Source organism: Camelus dromedarius, chromosome 12, assembly GCF_036321535.1.
Source record: "Camelus dromedarius isolate mCamDro1 chromosome 12, mCamDro1.pat, whole genome shotgun sequence".
Taxonomy (NCBI): Eukaryota; Metazoa; Chordata; class Mammalia; order Artiodactyla; family Camelidae; genus Camelus; species Camelus dromedarius.
In genome coordinates this window covers 10481684-10502259 of record NC_087447.1, presented here as the reverse complement: position 1 = coordinate 10502259, position 20576 = coordinate 10481684, and the positions used below count along the sequence as shown (strand labels likewise).

The 20576-nt window shown below is 38.8% G+C and overlaps 1 protein-coding gene across 1 annotated transcript; it reads left to right on the top strand.

Annotated features, from left to right (window-relative positions):
- The first annotated feature begins 7054 nt into the window (after nt 1-7054).
- On the top strand, nt 7055-16695 carry MS4A2 (membrane spanning 4-domains A2). Its single transcript, XM_010987003.3, has 7 exons — nt 7055-7425; nt 8510-8633; nt 9178-9312; nt 10909-10965; nt 11666-11821; nt 12171-12269; nt 13140-16695. The coding sequence occupies exons 1-7, from the start codon at nt 7340-7342 to the stop codon at nt 13236-13238; spliced, it is 756 nt and encodes a 251-aa protein (XP_010985305.1). The 5' UTR covers nt 7055-7339; the 3' UTR covers nt 13239-16695.
- The last annotated feature ends 3881 nt before the right edge of the window (nt 16696-20576 follow it).

The following is a 20576-nucleotide window of genomic DNA, read 5'->3' as shown; positions in this document are numbered from 1 at the left end:
ATAGTTGAGGAAATACAGGCCAAGGTTAAACATATTTTTTTTATTACTGATTAACTTTAACTATTTACTTTGTAATATTTTTAAGTTTACAGAAGAGTTCTATAGTGCAGCATCCCCATATAGTCTCTACCCAGTGTCCTATAGTACCAGCATCCCACATAAACATGGCACCACTTGGGCAACACTATTAACTAAGCTATAGACTTTGTCAGGGTCTCACCAAATTTTCCAGTAATGCGCCTTCCAGTTCCAGGATTCAATCCAGGATACCATGTTGTAGCTAATTGTCAAGTTTCCTAAGTCTCTTCTCACCTGTGACAGTTTCTCAGACTATCCTTGTTTTCCATGACTTTGACACGTCTGAAAAATATTGGTGAGCTATGTTGTAGACTGTCCCTTCAGTTTGGGTCTGTCTGATATTATCCTATGATTAGGCTAGATTTTATATTTTGGGGGGAAGAATTTGACATAGGTCAAGTGCTCTCCTCATTGCCTTTCATCAGGACACTTATGAAACCTACATGACATCATTAGTGAAATTGAACATGGCTACTTGATGAAGGTGGTGCCTGCCAGGTGCCTCCACTGTGAAGTTACTATTATTTCTTTTTCATCTTCTATTCATTAGAAGTGAGCTAATCTGTTCAGTCCAAATTCACAGGGAGGAGAAATGAGAGCCACCTCCTGGAGAGAGGACCATCAAAGCAAATGCTGACATCTGCTAAAACCACCACAGTAATAAATACATTAGAGAAGATATTTCAAGGTTGTGCAAATACCATCTTTCTCCTTAAAGTTTCACCTGCCAGTTTTAGCATTCACATGGAGATTTTGCCTGAGGCGATCACTACTGTGATGTTCCAAATGTCATTTTCTACATTCCTCATTTCTTCTTTACTTATTAGTTGAAGTCTTCTGTAAAGAAGATTTGTCTTTTCTCTCTCTTTTATTTATTAAGTCATTTATTTATTTCTTTATGGACTAATGGATGTTTATATTACTCTTTGGGTGATGACCAATATTTATCTTGTTGCTCAAATTTTTCCAGCTCTGACCACTGGGAGCTGAGTTGGTGCCAATGTAGTGTTGACATGCTTCCTACCTTTCCTCCTCTTTTTAGCACTTCCTTATTTTCTAAAATTACAAGATGCTCAAGTTCATTTCCCTATTGTAGACATAGAATTTTCATTTCTACAGGAAGCCCTGGTTCCTTTTTTTTTTTTTTTGAGAACTACATTTTAAAAATCCCATGTGGTTCATTCTAGCAGCACCTCTCCCCCTTCAAGTGTGCTTATTTATAACGTGGTTCCTAAATGTAAGAAATCTGGCAACAATTATCCAAAATTTATTTCCTTGTTGAACTTTAGTATTGTTGATCTGAAATAAGTAGATTGCCAGACATCTCTCCAGCAAAGATGGTGATCCACTGAGAATTTCAGCTGAATTATTTGGGATCATCAGAAAAATTCAAATTCAGGGTCTGCAATCATGGCAGGCTATGTGCCAGTCCCTGCACAGCAAGGGAAGGAGGGAAAAGGGACTTGGGAGGGCCATAGTGAACAAAGGGTCCATGGCTTATCATTAGCTCAGTCCTTGCCTGGAAGGAAACGGCCAATTTCTTCTTCAAATTGGACTCTGCTACTGTTTCAGGGTGTGGCAGCTTCCCTTTCTGGTCTCCCCACTCTATTTGATTGAGGTTTCTGTATATTAATGCTTTATGGTATACATGTAAAGTTGTTTCAGCATTGCTGTGCAGTGTTCTTATAAAAAATAAAAACTTACCTACTGGAGTACAGCACTAATGTACAGTCCTTTTCATCTTTAGCCTTAAGGGATGCAGTCAAAGCCTTTGTTTCCGTTACTCAGGTCAGCTCCTTTCAATCCCACCTCTTCTAGTGAAGCTTTCATGCATTTATAATACAGTTTAATTCATTTTTCACAGTCTGCATTTCATCCTGGGCTCCACAGATATCCTGGTTGACTTTTTCTTTTTTTGAGGGGAAAAAATACAGGGGAATTATTATCTTGACAGGAAGCCACATTCTCTCCTTGACTATTTTTCTGATGAGAAATTACATGATCCTTTGTTTAGAATCTCTCTACACAGCATTCCTTTCTGCCCTCTTCATAGAAGCAGTGTTGTGTAGTGAAAATAGCACAGCTTTATAGTAATAAAACTCAAAACTCACAAGGGAATGATATTAACATTTATTGACTATGTACTATGTCTAAGGCTCTTTAGGTGCGTGTATTTATTATGCAGTTTAATTTGGCCCTCAGAACAGCCTTCTGACTTGATTAAAAAATAGGAGAAGTTGGAGGGAGAAGTTAAGGTTAACTCTGAAACTACTGGGTTTTACACCCTGCTACTTTGTATTTATTATCTCATTTAATCACAACAACCCTTACAAGTGGGTACTATTATTCCTATTTTGACGGGAAAATCAGAAATTCACCCATAATCACATAGCTCATAATATACTAGCTCATATTCAATTTGAGTTGGAATACATCAAAACTCAAATTTTTGAAATGGCTATTCTATAGGTTGCAACATGCTTCTTCTTATCTTTTCTTCATTGAGTCTTACAAAAGTCCTTCAGCCAAGCCCAGGTTTTATCTTGGGTAGGCTGGGACCAGGGCAGCAGCTATGGTGTGGTTTAGAATGGATCCTACAATCGATGTTTTGACTTTCCTCAGGGAGGGGATATTTTGGAAATATCTCAGAAAGAAAAAGAGAAAAAATACATTATTCATGACTGATGATGACTGCTAAAAACCAATAGGAGTGAAAAGAAAATTAGAGAATGCTAAAGAGAGTGATTGGAATGCTTAATGGGAGAGACAAAGAATGAACTCTTGATATTTCAAAATACAGTGTTTTGAGGGGAGGGTATAGCTCAGGTGGCAGAGCACATGCTTAGCACATGCGAGGTCCTGGGATCAATCCCCAGTACCTCCTCCAAATATAAATAAATAAATAAACTTAATTATCTCCCCTTCATAAAAAACAAACAAACAAAAGCAAAACATGTGCTTTGAAAAAAAAGTTTTTTATTTATTGCTTTTTGAAACTTCCTGATGAAACTTTCTCCAAAAAGAATCCTATGAAAAATCTCTATGAAAACTTATTGTATCTGACGAATTAGCAATTTGGGAAGACCTTGCAGTATGCAATCTGTAAGCCACTAATATTTGTGGGTTGTGTCTATTCATTTTACTCCTGGTTTACCAGCAAGCTGGGGACATTGGAGACATGATTGATTGATAATTGGTTTATCTGTTCATTCATTCATTCATTCATTCAGTAAATATTGTGCTCCCACCATGTGCTTTGCCATTGTGTTAAAAATTCAGAAATAAAACTTAAGTTGTAGAATTATTTTGTCCCTATTTTCATTAAATGATAATTTGTTTAGTTAAATGTTTAAAATAAAACTCCAACCAAATAAAGAGTAATGTAAGTGGTAACAATTTGATACCTATTAAAGAAGAATTAGAGCCATTGATTTAAGCATTTGCCTCAGGATAAATTGTCTCACTCGTAACTGATTTAAATGATAACTTAGATGTGACTCTGGACTTAGAGTTTTGAGTTGATACTGGAACAAGTTATGGCTATTGGGATGGAATGAGTCTATTCTGCATGTGAGGAGAACATGAGAAATTGAGACAAATTTTGGATGCCTGCCATATCCCTAATAAGATATCTACAAAAATAAACAACTTTTAATGAGGAATTTATAAAAAAAAAAATGGGGAAAATTTCTAGAACAAAGCCCGTGGGTCTCCAGTTTGATAATGGTTACTGGCTATGCAGTGAAATTAATGTGTAAGGTTGACTTTAACATTATGTATTTCTGACTATTTCTGACTTCTGGGGATTAAAAGACATTATGAAAGTTCTCAGAGAGAAAATATGGCACATACGAATATCTGGAATTAAAAATTGCATTGAAATTCTCAAAATAATTCTGGAAGTAAATGGAGTGAATAATTCTGGGTAAATAATATCTTCCAGTTCAAACTCTATACCTTGCTAGAATTCAATTAAGTCTAAAGTGTAGATGAAAAGGAAATGTTCAGATCAGCAAAGTCTCAAAAAGCACATCACCCAGACACCTGTTCTCAGCATGGGGCTGGGGAATGTGTTCTACCAACATGCAATAACACACTAAGAAAGATGCAAAGGGGGCTCAAGGAAACAGGACATCCAGGATAAGATGAGGCAGTGGGAATCCTAGTGTGATAGCTGTGTGGCACATTTATAGGCACCCAGTCCAGACAGAAATGTGAGGTGACACCTCATGTAGAAAAAGACATGTGATACATCACTCTTCCAGGGCTAGCAATGTGAAAAAGAGGATGGATAGGCGATTTGTACACCCCTTGTAAGGTATTAGAAGATGAAATTATGCTTTATAAAAATAAGCCAATAAAGAATAGGAAATTACTAAAAGTTTTGAAATAATACTGAAGAGAGTAAAAGTGAATCTGACCAAACATTCAGATACAATTATAGTGGAAGGAGATGGGGAAAGGAAGGACGCTTTAAGAAAACTAACAGCGCACCATCCACAATAAGGAGTCAGCTAATGTCTACATCTTGTCTGTGACTCTAGGTGTCTTCTTGGTCACAAATCAACAAGCATATTTTGCATTTATAATTTTCCCAGTTGAAAAGTGTCATTCTGGAGAGTGGAAGGGGTGTGGGCAGATAAAGAATTAACATGTGCTGGATCTTGGCAGTTAAGTGTCCCAAAGGCTGTAACAGAAGTTAAACTTCAATTTTAGAAACAGATCCAAAAGACTTTAAGCACTGGGCTAGTCTGTATAAATATTGCTCTTTGCTTTTCTGAAGTCATGTAAATGAAGACACAGAGGTTTTCTCTTCAGTCAGGTTTGAACTTAGCTCTAGGCCTTTCAGAACCACTTGTTTTGCTCTGTGAACAATATTTTTTCATTTCCTTCATTTATGTAACCAAATTTCCCACGAAACATTGGGAGCTCAGTATCAGTTTCAGCGTCTATCACCTCTTAATCATATTTATTGAAGCCATATTTGGCTCTGGGCTGTAGAAATGAAACAGAGAGGAAGAGAGAGAGAGTGAGAGAAGGCAGGGGCTGGGATTACTTTGGGAGTATCAAAAAATACCCTAAAGAGATAGCAACTGTCAATTTGCAACATGCAAATTCGTGCATATTTATTTTAAGTGAATTGAGCACTCAGTTTGAGAAAACAATTTTTCAGATGGGATCTCAGAGCAAATTGCCTTTGAGTTTGGGAAAATAAGCCCAGTGTGTATCTGAGAGAAGACACTTTGCTTGTCATAGGCGCCGGATGTTGGAGGAAATGTACGCGGTGGGGAAGAAACCTTTGTGATATTATCGCTTCCTTTCAGGCAGAGGCATGATTAAACCTCATCTTGATAATTTTCCCCCACCAAAAAAAAAAAAAGTATTTTGTCATACGTTTCAATGTTTACTAATGTGAAAGATGGGAGAGCATGTCTATAAGGACCCAAAATGAGGGCATAGAAGAGGACAAGCCTTCAGCAGGGGGTCGGAAGAAGATGCTGGTGGAAACTGGGATATGAAACAAGTCGAAGATCGTAAGATCCATCAGTTACTGATTTACATTTTGTAAGTTTCTGTTGAAAGTTCTCCTAAAATAGCATTGTGTCCAAACCCCAAAGACCATCTTCAGTCTATTTCTGGTCTAAATCTCAAGTTTAATTTCTAATTATTCTCTGCAAATTTAGTGAACTATTATACACTACTCCCAGAAAACATCATAAACAGGCATTTCTTCAGGTCTTTTTCTGGCAGATGTGGTGTGATTTCACCAAAGGAGAGGAGGTGAATGAAAACTCCTAAGGCTATCATTTGAAGTCTTGGTTCAAATGTTACTTTCTCTGGGAAACTCTTCCTTGAATTCTACACACCCCTTACCAAGTAGAACTGTTTCATCCTGCTGTGTGTCCCAGCAGCCTCTGACATATTGGCAATACCATATCATTTATCTTTGCTCTACTCTGTTAGATTGTGAGCTGGACGAGGGCTGGGACCATGGTGTTTATCTCTGCACACTTGCTGATGAGCAGTGCCAGACACTGAATATCCCTTTTGGATGAATGGATAAGTGAATGAGGTTTATTAATTCCAATAACACACTGATCGGGTCCACCACTTCCTGAAGACCAAGTGGGAAGATGGCCAAAAGTATTAACCCCATGGGTTAATACTTTTGCGTTATGAAAGGTATGCTAATATATCTTTTAGTGTCCCTTGGTCACAAACATCTTAAGTTTCTTGGAGTAAGAGAAAAAATTTTATCACAAACCAGAAAGACAGCACAGAAGCACAATTTGTTGTATCTTCCCATTTAATAAGGAGCCATTCAAGGTTATGTCTGTGATTAAACCGAAATAAAGAGTCCCAAATCTGTGAATCTCACCTGTGTATTCATTTTACTATGGTCTACCTAGTTACGCTATTCAAATGAATACATTAGTTTAGCTAATTTAAACATACTGCTCAGTCCAACACTGCTTAGATCTATCTATAGGATATATTATCAAGTCATGTTCCTCAGTGTTTCCACAGTTCCATCCTTGCCATCACAAAAATTAAACCAGCAGAGAATCAACTTGATGTTTTAGCAGACAATGGAGTCTTTAGTGTGGAATATCTTAGTTTTCACACTCTGCTAGGAATGGGTCCTGGGAGTTAGAACTCTGCCTGTCCAATTTCTGAAACCATCTGCTGCAGAGAGCCATATAAACAGAGTCCAAAAAACAGGAAGAAAGAGAAAGCCTTTAAATATTGTAATCAGAGACAAATCCAGAGATTCAGAGACTAAGACATACTCATACTTGCAAACAGTGCTTCAAATTTAGATTACGTATGAAGCCAAGTATGTCTAAAGCACAGTGGGAGTGCTTCCGGCATAGGAATGGCTAAACTGGGTCACAAGCAGAGAAAGCTCCAGGAGAGAAGCACAATCTCTTTCTGTTCTGCATTTCTTTCTCACTTCCTCAGTCTCTGCTAAACCATGTCATTTTTCAGTTCTGTGAATCTTGCTGGTTTCAGGCAGAATTAACCTCCAGGAGTCTCAAATCTCTATTTCACACTCATCCCTATTCAGTAACTCAATTTGGCTCTTCATTATAACAAGAAGAACCCTGGTGATCTTAATCAGCTGGGGAACTTATCTGTCGGACAGATGTCTTCAGAATGAAGATAACCATTAGTGTTACAAGCCAACCCATCTTAACTGACCATCCGGAGACACTGTGAGAGGAAGCCCACCGAGGCTCACTGTAACACTTCTTCACCAATGGAGAGCTCAGTGAATGAGGAAATGGACACGGGAAACAGGAGCAGAACAGACCTTGCTCTCCCAGATCCACACGGGCCCTCCAGGTGGGTACAGGCTATTCTTTTTTTCTATTCCCAGTCACTTAGTGAACCGGAGATAGTAACAGTGCTGGGGAGAAGCCAAGTCGTGAATTTAGGCATGGACCATCTGGTTTCATTCATATACTGGGTATGCAGAAGTTATCTGCTAGACGTTCTCAGTAGTTCTGTCTGGTTGATGGGGAGGGAGGTTTTTACTTAGTGTGTAAATTGGGAACAACTTAAGTGATTTTTCTAACAGAAGAGGCTCATATTCTTGGTATGAGGTAGGGGAGTCTTCACTGTCAATACAGATGTCTTGCCTCTGTATTTGATACGTGTTAAGGGACAGAAGCTTTTCAAAATGAACTTGGGCTTCTTTCTGGTTAGTCTTTGTGAATCTCAAGCTGTGGGATCCTGCCCCACAGTTTAGTGGGGAAATGTTCAAGGAGTGAAATCTGGTAGAGGTACATAATTTGGTTTTCCTTTGAATACCAACGATTAACACATGTTAAGACTTTCCTTTTGAAGAGTTTAGGAGAAGCTAAATCCAGAGCATTGGGAATCCATATTGGATTGAGTATCACTGCAAAATATTAAGCATACTCCAATGCTTTAAGAGAGACAGCATTTCCAAGTAGCCTCCTCTGAGGATGAAAACAGGAACAGAGATCAACAAACTCTTCAAAGCCATTCTCCTATGTACATGAAATTGAGTGTGTCATTGACAAAATATATTCAGATATATTTCTATGTTAAAAAGACTGAAAGATTCATAGGTAAACATGTCTATTTGATTGTTTTTATTTTTACTCATCAGCATAGATTAATGGGAAAAAAACTTGATGATAATTCTAGATTAAGAATAAGAAGACTTGGCATGGTTTTTGTTCCATTTTGTTCCATCTAATCACTTACGAGTTAGCTGATCTTGGCCCACTAACTTGGACGCTCTAAGCCTCAGTTTCTTGTATTTTACAATGAAGATTTTAATTGCAGGATTGCTTTGAAAAAATAAACAAGCAAAATCCTCCCTTCTGCCAGTTGAGAGTTTTGCAAAGGAAGTTAGAGAATTTTCTCATGACTGCAATTCCATTTAAATCCATCACAGCGTGCCTGAAATTGAACTTCCAAAAGTTTCTCTCCATGAGAACGTCTTACTGGAGAAGCCTGCCCCATCCCCACGACGCCAGACATGGCTAACTTTCTTGAAGAAGGAGCTGGAATTCCTGGGGGTGAGTGAGCCTCCTCCAACCTCAACCAGAGTAAAGACTGGCTCTAAGAAAGAGTATTTCGTGCCATCAACATAGCTTCCCCACCAGACTCATGGGGAGTGAGAAAAGATGGTAGATGAAGAGTTGATGCTCAGTGGGCACTCACTGGGTTGGGCAGAAAGAAGCATTTCCTCATGAAGACTAGGATAAGAATAGCAAATAGGATCTGCCAACTCTGGTCAGTTGGCAGGGAATTCATATCATACTGTGAAGGATTCATAATCTTTACCTTCACTAAGATGGAAAGAGCCAATATTGATGACCATCATTGAGTATGTAAATTAAAGGCACAGGAGAAATGTATTGGCTGTCCCTGGACTAGGTCATGCCTATATAAATTCTTAGTGTGGCCAGATGATGCTGGAAAATATCTCATTTGGATCCTTTCTCAGGACTACCTAAGACAGCAAAGCCATGTCTCATATCTGGCCTCAAGGATAAGAAAATTGATGTAATCTTAGGAAAGTATCTTCTTATTGCACAAAATGTATGTATTTTTCTACAGGTGACACAAATTCTGGTTGGTTTGATATGCCTTTATTTTGGAACGATTGTCTACTCCGTGTTCGATGTTTCAGAATCTGGTGGAGACGTTTTTTCATCATTTAAAACAGGCTACCCATTCTGGGGAGCAGTATTTGTGAGTATATGTTTACAACTGTCTCTGAAACAACACTGTACATGGCTTTCCAGATCAGATATAACCAAATTTTTATTCTAGAATATATAAATACATTCTAATATGTGTATGTAAATATATATATGTATTTGTAGTTTACAAAGCACTTTGGGTTAAATATATTAGCATGCTTTCATCAGATAAGAAACCTGAGATCAATAAAAGTTAAATGAATTGCTCAAGGGACATTTAGCTAATAAAAATTCAACTTAAACTTTCAGAATTCAAGTCTAGAAAACTTTCCCTAGCACTATTCATCAGGAAGGTTATCTTAGTGAAGAGAGGGGGAAGAGACAGCTGAGGTGAGGGGAACATGCCTGAAAGATATTTGATGAACTTCTACTATGCTCTAGAAATTCTTTGAGGTCCTTTCTTATTGTAGTTCTTTTAATCATTGTCCTATTTAGAGAAACTAGATGGCTGAATGAGATCACAAAGATATATAGCTTTATGGAGGAATAACTGACATACAGTAAGCAAGTTACACATACTTAAGGTGCACAATTTCCTAAATGTTGACACATGAATATACGTGTGAAAACATTAGCACATCAATGTAATGAATAAATTCATCACTGCCCAAAGTGTCCTTGTGTCCCTTGGTAATCTCCCCTCCCTCCATTCCTTGTCTTCCCATCCTCAAGAAACCACTTGCTTTTTGTCACTCTAGATTAGTTGGCATTTTCTAGAGTTTTGTATAAATGGAATTATACAGCATGGGCTCTCTACTGTCTGGCTTCTTTCACTCAGCATAGTTATTTTTGATTGTTCCTTTTTTTTTTTTTTTTTTTTTGTATCAACAGTTCATCCACAAGGATGCATTTTAACTCCATAAAAGGCTGCATTGGCTTGGCACTCTGCCAAATACTTAACTGTTGGGTCACTTGTTCAGGACCTTCTTTGAATTTTTGCCATATTTTATTTAAAACTTCTCCCTGCTGTTTTCTCATTCTAAACACTTAGCTTATTAGAGATCTCTCAACTCATCACACAATCTGAATCTTCAACATTTTTTTTGAGTTTGTGCTATTGGTGTATATATGTTTCACCATGTACATTTTCATAATTACTCTATGTCCATGTGATGATATATGTCAGACTCTAGAGACAGACCCATGATCCTTGTGCAAAGGGGCTGACTCTGCAACACACAAGATGCTCATACAATTACAATAAAATGAGAATAGCGTGATAACATACTCACGCACCAGATGCTGTGGGACCTTACTACACTTCGTAGTGACCCATGGACCGTCAGGGTTGGCATCACCTGGGAGCCAGGTAGAAATGAAGAATTCCAGGCAGGACCTACTGAGTTTGCATTTTGACAAGCCCCGCATGTAATTCATATGTACATTTAATGCTGAGAAGCTCTCTACAGGAAACTAAAAAAATAAAATGATAAAAAATTTAAAAATAAAAATAAATTAAAATTAAAGAATAGCTTTATAGAATACCTAAACTTTACCTTCTATTTAGAGAATGGGGGTGAAAGGGATGCAGAGAAGAAGAGAGACTCACTGTGCTTTTTTCTTTTCCCTCCTCCCTTTTGGACAGTTTGCTATTTCTGGATTTTTGTCATTTATATCTGAAAACAAACGTACAACATATCTGGTGAGTTGCATTCTATCTTTGTACAGCCTTGCAAAGGTAAAAAAAAGATTAATTTTAAGAGTCTTGAAGGAGACATGCCATGTGTCTCTTATATTATGAATAAATGTGGATATGTGATTTTTTTCCAATCTACTTTTGTGTTGGATAAAATCACTAAAAATATAATCATTAAAATACCCACTGTATCCTTTAAAAAGTAATACATGTATTACCTTGACACCTGTTTTTTTATTATTATTATTTTTAATGTTCCCCACCCAGGGGGGGAAGGTAATTAGGCTTATTTATGTTTTAGAGGAGGTACTGGGGATTGAACCCAGGACCTCATGCATGCTAAGCACGCGCTTTACCATTTGAGCTATCCCCTCCCCCTCTACCTTGACACCTGTTGAAAAAATATCCTCACACCACCTTTGTCCTTGTAAGTATAGTTCTGTGATCAAACAAATGATTTGTTTCCAAATAAGGAGTCTATTTAAGGAGAGACTATGAGCATCCACGTGGGTCTTCCTGAATGCAGTCCTAGAAAGAAAATTATAGACCCTTATTAGACAAGTATATTTTCAAGAGTTCCCTTTTTAATCTATATTTTGAATAAATGCAGAGTTTCCTGGCTATATCCAGCCCTGAAATGCAGATAGGTTCGCTGAATGTTGTGGCAGGCGCAGGACTAGGTCTAAATGTTGTTCTCTGTCATCAGATACGAGGAAGTCTGGGAGCAAACACTGTCAGCAGCGTAGCTGGGGGAACAGGAATCGTCATCCTGATCATCAACCTGAAAGCAAGCTCAGCTTATATCCACAGTTGCCAGGAAAATGATCAGAGTAGCTTCTGCTCTGAGGCTTCCTTTTCCACTGTGCGTATTTCTCATGGGAAGGCTAAGACTCTAGGTCCTAATCTAACTAAGAAAACCCCTTTTCCTTTCCATGAGTGTGATCCTTTCTTGCAACTCCTGTCAGAGAATGCTGCGTTCTTGAGTCTTATGTGCAGACATGGGGCAGCCCTAACCCCAGCTGAATTCTGCAAGGGTGGGTCCTCTGCTTTGAGTAACCATCTCCTGGTTTTCCCATGTGTGTGTCATTTTATAGAAACTGACCACGTAGAGGGTGATGAAAACAGGGGCTACTGTAAGGGAGCATGCTTTGGGGACACCAACCTCATGACTCTACTTGTCTTTTCGGTTCTTGTTGGATGCTGCTCAACAGGAAATTGTGGCGATGATCCTGTTTCTCACCATTCTGGGGTTCTGCAGTGCGGTGTCAGTCACGGCGTACAGGATCGGAGAAGTACTGGAGCAGAGTAAGGTAGGCAGACCCTGATACCAAGTCCCACACCATACGCTAAAGAACTTGAGCTTTGTTGCCTAAAAATTATGGCCTGGGTTTCCTGCACTATTTCTCCCAGAAAATGATTTCTCCAAGTTTCAGTATTTTGGTTTCCAAATCTCATGTTTTAAATCACATGTCCCACGCATAAATAGCACACATCTCATAGCAGATCCCTGTGACTGAGGGTTAGGAAAATAGGATCTTCATTATTTTAGAAGATGGAGATGCTTTGGAGTACGTTAAGTGTGAGAGATGAACGTACAGGTAGCATGTGAAGGAACCAGTCAGATATCTGGGCTTATTTTCTGTCCCAGAAGAGCTCTGTTATATTGTTCCTTCTCTCTCTTTTTTTTCTGGGCGTTTATCTTCCCTCTTGCTCTGAAGCCCCAATATTTTTTCCTCCTGAGTTTACTACTACCACTTGCTTTTCCACTTGCCTTTCCTATTTATTACACCTTTGATAATGAAAAATAATTACAGATACTTGATGCATAGGTATTTAGATCTTCCAGATAAAACACTCTCTTCATCTGTCTACTTGCCTAAAGCATTCAAGTCTGGCTGCCTTTTTTGACCCCTTTCCTCCAAAGATAAATAATACAAGAGATATACCAAAGTTCAGACACATAATAGTCTCACCAACTTCTCATCGACTGATGTAATTTCTCTTGGGTCCACGTGGCCAGACAATCCGGCTTGGTTTGTTGGAGGTGGAGGGAATAGAATGTAATGGGAAACTGTGGGATTCAGAAAGACAAAAGGAGATGAGATATACCTCTTAAACAAGTCTTCTAGTGGTGGAAAATTCTTGGTGATTGATACTGAATGATTTTTTTCCCTCCTCAGATTCCAGAAGATGGTCTTTATGAAGAAGTGAACATATATTCACCTATTTACAGTGAGTTGGAAGACAGAAGGGAGACAACTTCTCCCGCTGATTCATAAGAATCATGTGTCTGGAAAATTCTGATTCACAGTAGAGGGTCTAGAAAGCCGAGATCTTTGTTTAAGGGGCTACTGGCAAAATTTCAGTTCTTTCTGTGACCTGCCAGCTTTACGTTATAATGTAGTCTCGGGGTGGCAATATTCTGTTTTTGTGGTTTCTGTTCACTTAGACCTCCCTCTCCATTTGTAGATACAATAGCCTCCTATTTTTCTTGTTTTCTGTTGTTATCTCACACCCATCCCTCCTGGGAAGTCAGTGTGTAATAAGTAAGCATTTACATGTGCCAGTGGGGAAAACTGTACAAATGGGGACAAGACGAAGTCTTGTGAGTTGAGTTGAACTTTAATGGTTTGATAATGTTGGGCTCTTAGTCTTTTTTTAAGAGTTCACAAGAACTGGAGACGTGCGTGATACATGTCCCCCTACTGGGCTGCAAGCACCTTGAAGGCAAAACCCATTCAGCAGATGTATGTTGAGAACCAACTAAGTGTTTGAAGTTTTCTACACTTGTTTCTTTCACATTATATATTCCAATGTTTCTTACATGGTGGGTGCTCAGTATGGATTTATGGAGTGAGGACTGGAGATTGGGGAGGGTATACCACCAGGTCAGGCCAGAGGTAGAGTGGAAAAGGAGAGAGATATGATTCTGAAGTGACTTTGGAGGAGCTAAGAAGACCAAATTGACCGATGTTAAAAATAGATTTAGGCAGATAATCGTGTAGAGATTTGAATAGAGAGTCTGTGAGTATGTAGTAAATATTTTGGGATGCTCCAAATGGGTTCTAGCAATGGGCGCGTCCAGTCTATGTTTGCTCTTACACGGAAAAAACAACATGCTGTCACTGAAGGATTACTAATCTTACCAAGTGCAGGGAGTCTGCATTGGAATCCCAGTCCTATTGCTTATTAGTGGAGTGAGTTGTAGCAAATTGTTTAACCTTTTACTTAATCTGAATTTTCTTATCTGTAAAATTAAGATATTAGGAATACTTTACCTGCCAGCACTAAAAGTCTGTTGTGGAAACACAGACACACACACAGTTACACACACACACACACACACACACACACAAAAGTGCTCTAAAAGAGAAAGGGATTATTATATAAATTAATTAATTCATATATACATATAAGCAATCTACAAATTTTAGTAATCTCTAATAATATAAAATTTAAGTCCATTTCATCTTAAGAGTCCCACCCACTAATCCCACTTCAACTTTCCCTTTAATAGGCTTTATGCTTGAAATGTTCTGCCTTTCTTTTCTATGCTTACTTGAATTTCTTCTTTCTGTAATGCTAATCCGAAATCCCAGCTGATTAAATTTTCTAGTTGTTTGTTCCTCTTTCTAGATGATGAGTTTTTCTAACCAAATACACACACACACATCTTACACTAAATGTAACTTTCTATATGCAAATATTTTGTGTCCCCTTGATAATAATACATTTTTTTCCAAAGGCACCAAGTCTCATGAAAATCTTTATCTTGCTTGAATCACCAGCATATTCACTGAGACAATATTGTTGGATAATGTTTGCAGATTGATGAACAAGCAGTAGGAAGTTTAATCAAGTTACTCAGTGTCTGGTGAGATGGAAACCAGAAATGCGAAGACCATTTAGTGAGGAATTTGAAATGAGAGAATAAATTAATGAAGACTTAAGCTAAAATGAAGTCAGTTGAAATGGAGAGAAATAGTCATATCTGAAGCCTGGAGAGAAAGAGTAATGGTCTTCTTGTTAACAAGTTGAATTAAAGGATAAAGTTAGGAAAGCAATTGGTTGATTATCAAACACATTATATGTTTGAATCTAAACTCAAAAAATATCTGGTAATGTTGAGAGAAATGATAAGAAGTCAAAAATACAAATTGATTAAGTGACGAGTACAGACAGACCCAGATTAAGCTCAGTTTTATCCTGCCATTTTTAGGAAACCAAAGGAAAATACAATTGAAGAATGCCTGATGGTATCCAATACAGAGTGCTGGTAAAGACAAAATATGGTGATAGAGATTTAGTGTCGTTATAAGAGAGATCATCATTAAATGAAGCAGATTAACACTCTAAGAATTATTTTGAAATGAAAATAAAGCCAAGCTCACTTTTACATGTCTAGAATCAGAGAGGAAAAGGAGAAGGAAAAAAAATAATCTAGGGTAGAAGATGAGAGAATTAGCCAGAAAAATACATTGTGAAACAGTAGACAGCAAGTGGCTCCAAGCAGAAAGAGGTTAGACAAAGACTAAGTAACCATCAGAGACAGTATTCGCTGGTTTGGGCAAGAAAAGAACTTATAGGGCTAAATCAACTCCAGGTAAGACATGGAGATGAGGCAGAGAAAATAGCAATAGTGAAGGAATGCAAAAGGGGCAGAGAAATTCAAAGCAGGATTATGGTGATGAGTAAATGAATAAAGCATTTGCAGAGGTATTGAGAGAAAGAGAGAGAGAATGGGGGTATATGTGATGTAAGAAATAAGAGAGGAGATTGTGAATAGAAAATAGAGAAGAAAAATTACGCCAAGCCAAATGATTTTGTTGCTATTTGATATTTTTATTTTTAAGGGAAGGAGAAAGTATTTCACACCTTTAGCCCAAATTGTAGAGTCCCATGGAAGGACTGAAAAATCAGTTTGGGGTATTATTCACAAATTCATTAATACAATAATTAGTGACATTTTATTTACTTGGAATGCCAAAATTAAAAATTGATAGGTCGGTGTTAATTCCCCGAGACTATAAAAATGATCACGTAACCACACAATCAACTGTTGATTAAGTGAACTCTTATGCTCATCTAACCTCAGGCCCATAGGTTTTCTATCTTCGTTTTTCTGAAATAAAATTTTGCTTCTCAAAACTTGATAGCAGCATAAACATATACCCTTTCACTGCATAGCTTATGACGCTGTGTCCATTCTTGACCATCCATAGGTATGACTCACATCACTTGCATGGCATATGTATTTCCATCCAAACTCCTAATCCTGGCCCACCAGGATCTCTAGAAGTGGATCCAGCCTATCTACATGACTGCATAATATACTGCAGCCCTTTTCGCCCACTAACTTAATGCTTTAACTACGTTGTTGGCTGTATTTCCTCTGTACCTCACACAATTGTAGTCTCAAGATCATTCTGATGGTTGTTCTGCCCCTGCCAGCCTTTTACCACATGCTCACTTCTTCAAGCATACACTGAGAACACAACTGGCCTGCCTTTCACACCTTTAGGGCCTCAAATTATCTTTCTGATAATGTCTACTTAAAGGTCATCTTCTCCATGAAGACTGCCTAATGCACACTTACTTATCCAACCATAATTTCTTGTTTCATGATCACTTGACCCCATGGTGCAGCATGCTGTCAAGTCTTGGTGTGTTTGTGATCTCCTCGATGTATCCTCAATGACTAGTATTTGTTCAATAAATCGGAATCTTTTAACTTGATTTCTTGTTTGCGCTTGTGTACATGAGGGGGGCACTGATCAAGGATAATGGAGGATCAAAGCATCAATGCAATGATGCCAAGGACCAAGAACAGTTTCTGGAGCCTTCCTTCTTCCTTCTTGATTTATCAAATGGGATAATCTATAAATAACCCCATAGACAGAAAACAGACTATAAGAACAATCACCAGCCACCTCGTCAATAAATGATGGGATACAGTTGAAAGGAAACAGGACCATGAGTCACATTTTACAAGTTAGCTCTCACTCTAATTCCTCTGTTATGCTATGTAAACCTAGGACAGTCTTTTCCCTTTGAGGATCTCAGGCTTCCCATCTGAAAATGAGCAGTTTGAGACAAAAAAATTCGAAGCTGATTTTTCTGTTTCCGTTCTCTGTGCTTTTGGATATTTAGGATTTTGGGTAATCGCAGTTACTAAGTTTGTGGTTGGGAAAGCAAAGGCAATCAGAGCTATTTGCTGTTATTTGATGTTTGGTCCAGCAAGAATCTGGGATCATAACATTCATTCTAATCGCCCCCGCCTCCACAAAAGCTAATCGAAGGTCTCTTTCTAAAAATTGCCTTAAGGAAAAAATTTCCAAATAATTCCCATCCTATGGGGTATGGCTCTACTTACAAAATACACCGATAAAACAGGGTACTGTATTCATAATTTCCACTTGGCTTAGAGTATTGAGGTAAATTTACATGCACAAGATTGTGAGAGGCCATTAGTAATCACCATCTTGTTTTCATGAGCATTTCCCTGCACTGGAAAACCTCTACTCACTCCACAAACAGTCAAATGGTCTTACTTTATGTCTCCCAAACAGCTTGTACGTGGGACTCCCTGCATAGGGTTTTGTTGAACACACTGAAGAGCAGGGGTTGTTTAGAACATAGGTAGAAGCAAGTTGTAGAAGCTACATCAGATACTGGTTCCATGATCTTGGGTAACCTTTTATAGTTCATCTTAGTTTAATTTTCTTATGTCTTAAATGGATATATTAACTCTAATTACTTAAAATCATGGTGTACATTCAAAGATCATGCAGCCGAGTGCCTAGAATGGTGTGTGGGACGTATTTTTGCATTCGTAAATACTGATGCCCCATCCTGAACCTGAAACTAGGAAAAGCGACACTGTCCCAATTCCTCAGGAACTGTTGACAAAAAAGTCACCTACATCTTGTTATTTCTGGTTGGGGAAAATGGGTATGGGACCATGGAAGAGACCAGGGAAGGCAACTCTTAGTTACCTTCACATAGAATATTTCTAGGTAAATTGAAATGCAAGAAATATGTATTATAAGATGATATCATTTTAGTCCTAAAAAGGCAGAGAAATAGATGGAGAAAGGCTTGAGGGAAATGCTATCAGATTTGAGAAACCACAAAAAACATCTCTCTTCTTTCCAGCAATGAGAAATACTTTAACACGTAATATCAGCCTGTTTAGGGATGAACTGCTAGGAAAACACAGTGCAAAAACCACAATCTGTAACAACCACCAGGAACAGAGAGATGATTAAGAGAAATTCTTGGCTCTAACACTAAGTTGTGCCCAAAACATGCTCAGATAGAATGGCTCATTTCCTGTTCTCATTCGTTGGGGGCCCCAGATAACTTTTTTTTTTTTTTTTTTGGTTTGAACTAGCCTGAGTTTCTGCAAGGCCTTGGTCATGGTGATAGGTTTAGGCTGGCAATTAGTCTATGTCCGAAAGTTAGGGGTTTTACATGGTAGAGCAGTTTTTGATGATTTTTTTTTTTCTCAAGAGACAATAAGATAGATGCCTATGCTTCCAGCCAAATCTTTTGCCATTTGTAAATAAATCAATATTTTACCTAACAGGATTCCATGGTTATGACAATGGACTAGAATAAGGGCTGATTCCCTGTTGGACTCAAGACATTTCGCTGGAACCCAGAACAGAAGATATGAATATACTGTGCATCCTGCCTTTAGGAGCTCATATTAATATAGAGAAAGAGAGAGATTCACCTGGGCAAACAGAAGATGCTGTTAGAGCACAGAGGGAAGGTACCATGGGAAATCAATAACTAATTCCAAAAAGTTGAACTGGGAGTCTAAATCTTGCAGGAGAGTAAGAAAGAGAATAAAGCTAAAATTAATTGAACTTCCAGGATGTCTGCTGATCTATGTTACTTCACTTTTATCCATTAAAAAAAACTTTTGAGGTAAGCAAGTATCTCTTTTTTAAAGCTGTAAGCTTCTTTATACAACAAAGACAAAAACAATTGGCTCATGGCTGTTTAGTCAGTAGATCACAGAGCTGGGATTTAAACCCAGGCCAGATTGTCTTCAGCATCCATGTTATTTCCACTTGGCTCTACTGCCTCTCTTAGTTATGGGAGATGTGCTACAAATGAGCCTTGTCCCCCAAGTGACTGGTCATCTGTTCCTGTTGTAGAAAACGTGGAGTGTTGGAGTGACGTCAGCATCATGGCAACATAAGACAACCTTCCTTTTAGGTCCCCTTTAACCTTTTAAACAACCAATTCTGAATCCAGCCCTGAACAAAAGTATCTCTGTAGGAGTTGTGGGATTCAGTAACACGTACAAAGGAGTCTCAACCACCAACACATCTGCTATTAGCAGACAGACCTTGGTAGGGGCCTTGGAGCCAGCAGGAGCTTGCTACCTGGCCACAGCCTCTCTCAGTCCCAGCAAGGGAAAGCCAAAAAGGTGTTGACTTGGGAAGACGCCCATGGATGAGAGAGACTTGGCAGAAGTCCAGCCTTCCCAAGGAGAGATTCTAGGTCTCCCTTAGAGAAAAGAAAATGAGTTTGGACATGTTAAAGCGGGTAAGAGGAACTCTGCCAGTGGCTCTCCTTCCTGGAGGTGGTGCAGCATGGGGATGAAGTAGCCAGCGGTGGCTTCTCCCAGGGAAAAAGGGAGAGCAGTGCATGGGCTCCCAGCTACCCCAGTGGTGGGGGATGCTGCTGGAGAAACCCATTTCCTTCCTGCAGCATCTTGAATATGGAGGCAGGACCTCTATGACTTGGGGGAGGAAGAGATCAGGAAAGAGAGAGATAAGAACAACAAAGGGCATTCAAGAGATTTCCTTTAGGACTCCAGCAGGAAGCCCACCCACATTGCTGGGAGAACCTCACCTAAGGTTTCCCACGTGGCCCACGGGGGACCCCCAACACCCCACCTGCTAAACCCACACCACCCCCCACACTGTGGCTCATTCCTTGTGCACGTTCCAGAGTGCAGCAGCCAGAAAGCCCCAGGAAACAGTCTCCTCAGAAAACAGATCAGGATCTGTGGACAAGGGAGAAGCCACAAACGTGAACTATAGTGTCCCCATCTGAGAAAACAAAAGAGTTTTCCAGGAGTCAGCTTGATGAGATGTAAGAACCAGAGAAGACAAGCATCAAGAATTCTCGCCACAAGGAGTGAGAAGTGTGGAGCAGGTGTATCCAAACAAAGTTGGAGAAAACGCCAGACACAAGCAGAACCAACCAAAAACATCTCCCACAAAGAGATCTGAGGAAGTGCCTGCTGATTCACACGTGAAAACAGCAACACAGACTCAAAGGAACAAATACAAAGAATCAAGGAAACATGCCCCCACCAAAAGGTAAGAGTCTTCCAGTAGCCAAAAGGCACTGCAATTTATCTGATAAAGAATTCAAAATACTTATTTTGAGGAAACTCAGTGAGCAACAAGAAAACACAGAAAGATAATTTGATATCAGGAAAACAATTCGTGAACAAAATGAGATATTTAACAAAGCGATGGAAATCATAAAAAAGATCCTAGCAGAAATTCTGGAGCTGAAGATCTCTTTTTCTCCCAGTTTTGTTGAGCTATGACATACAGCACTGTATAAGTTAAAAGTCTACAACATAA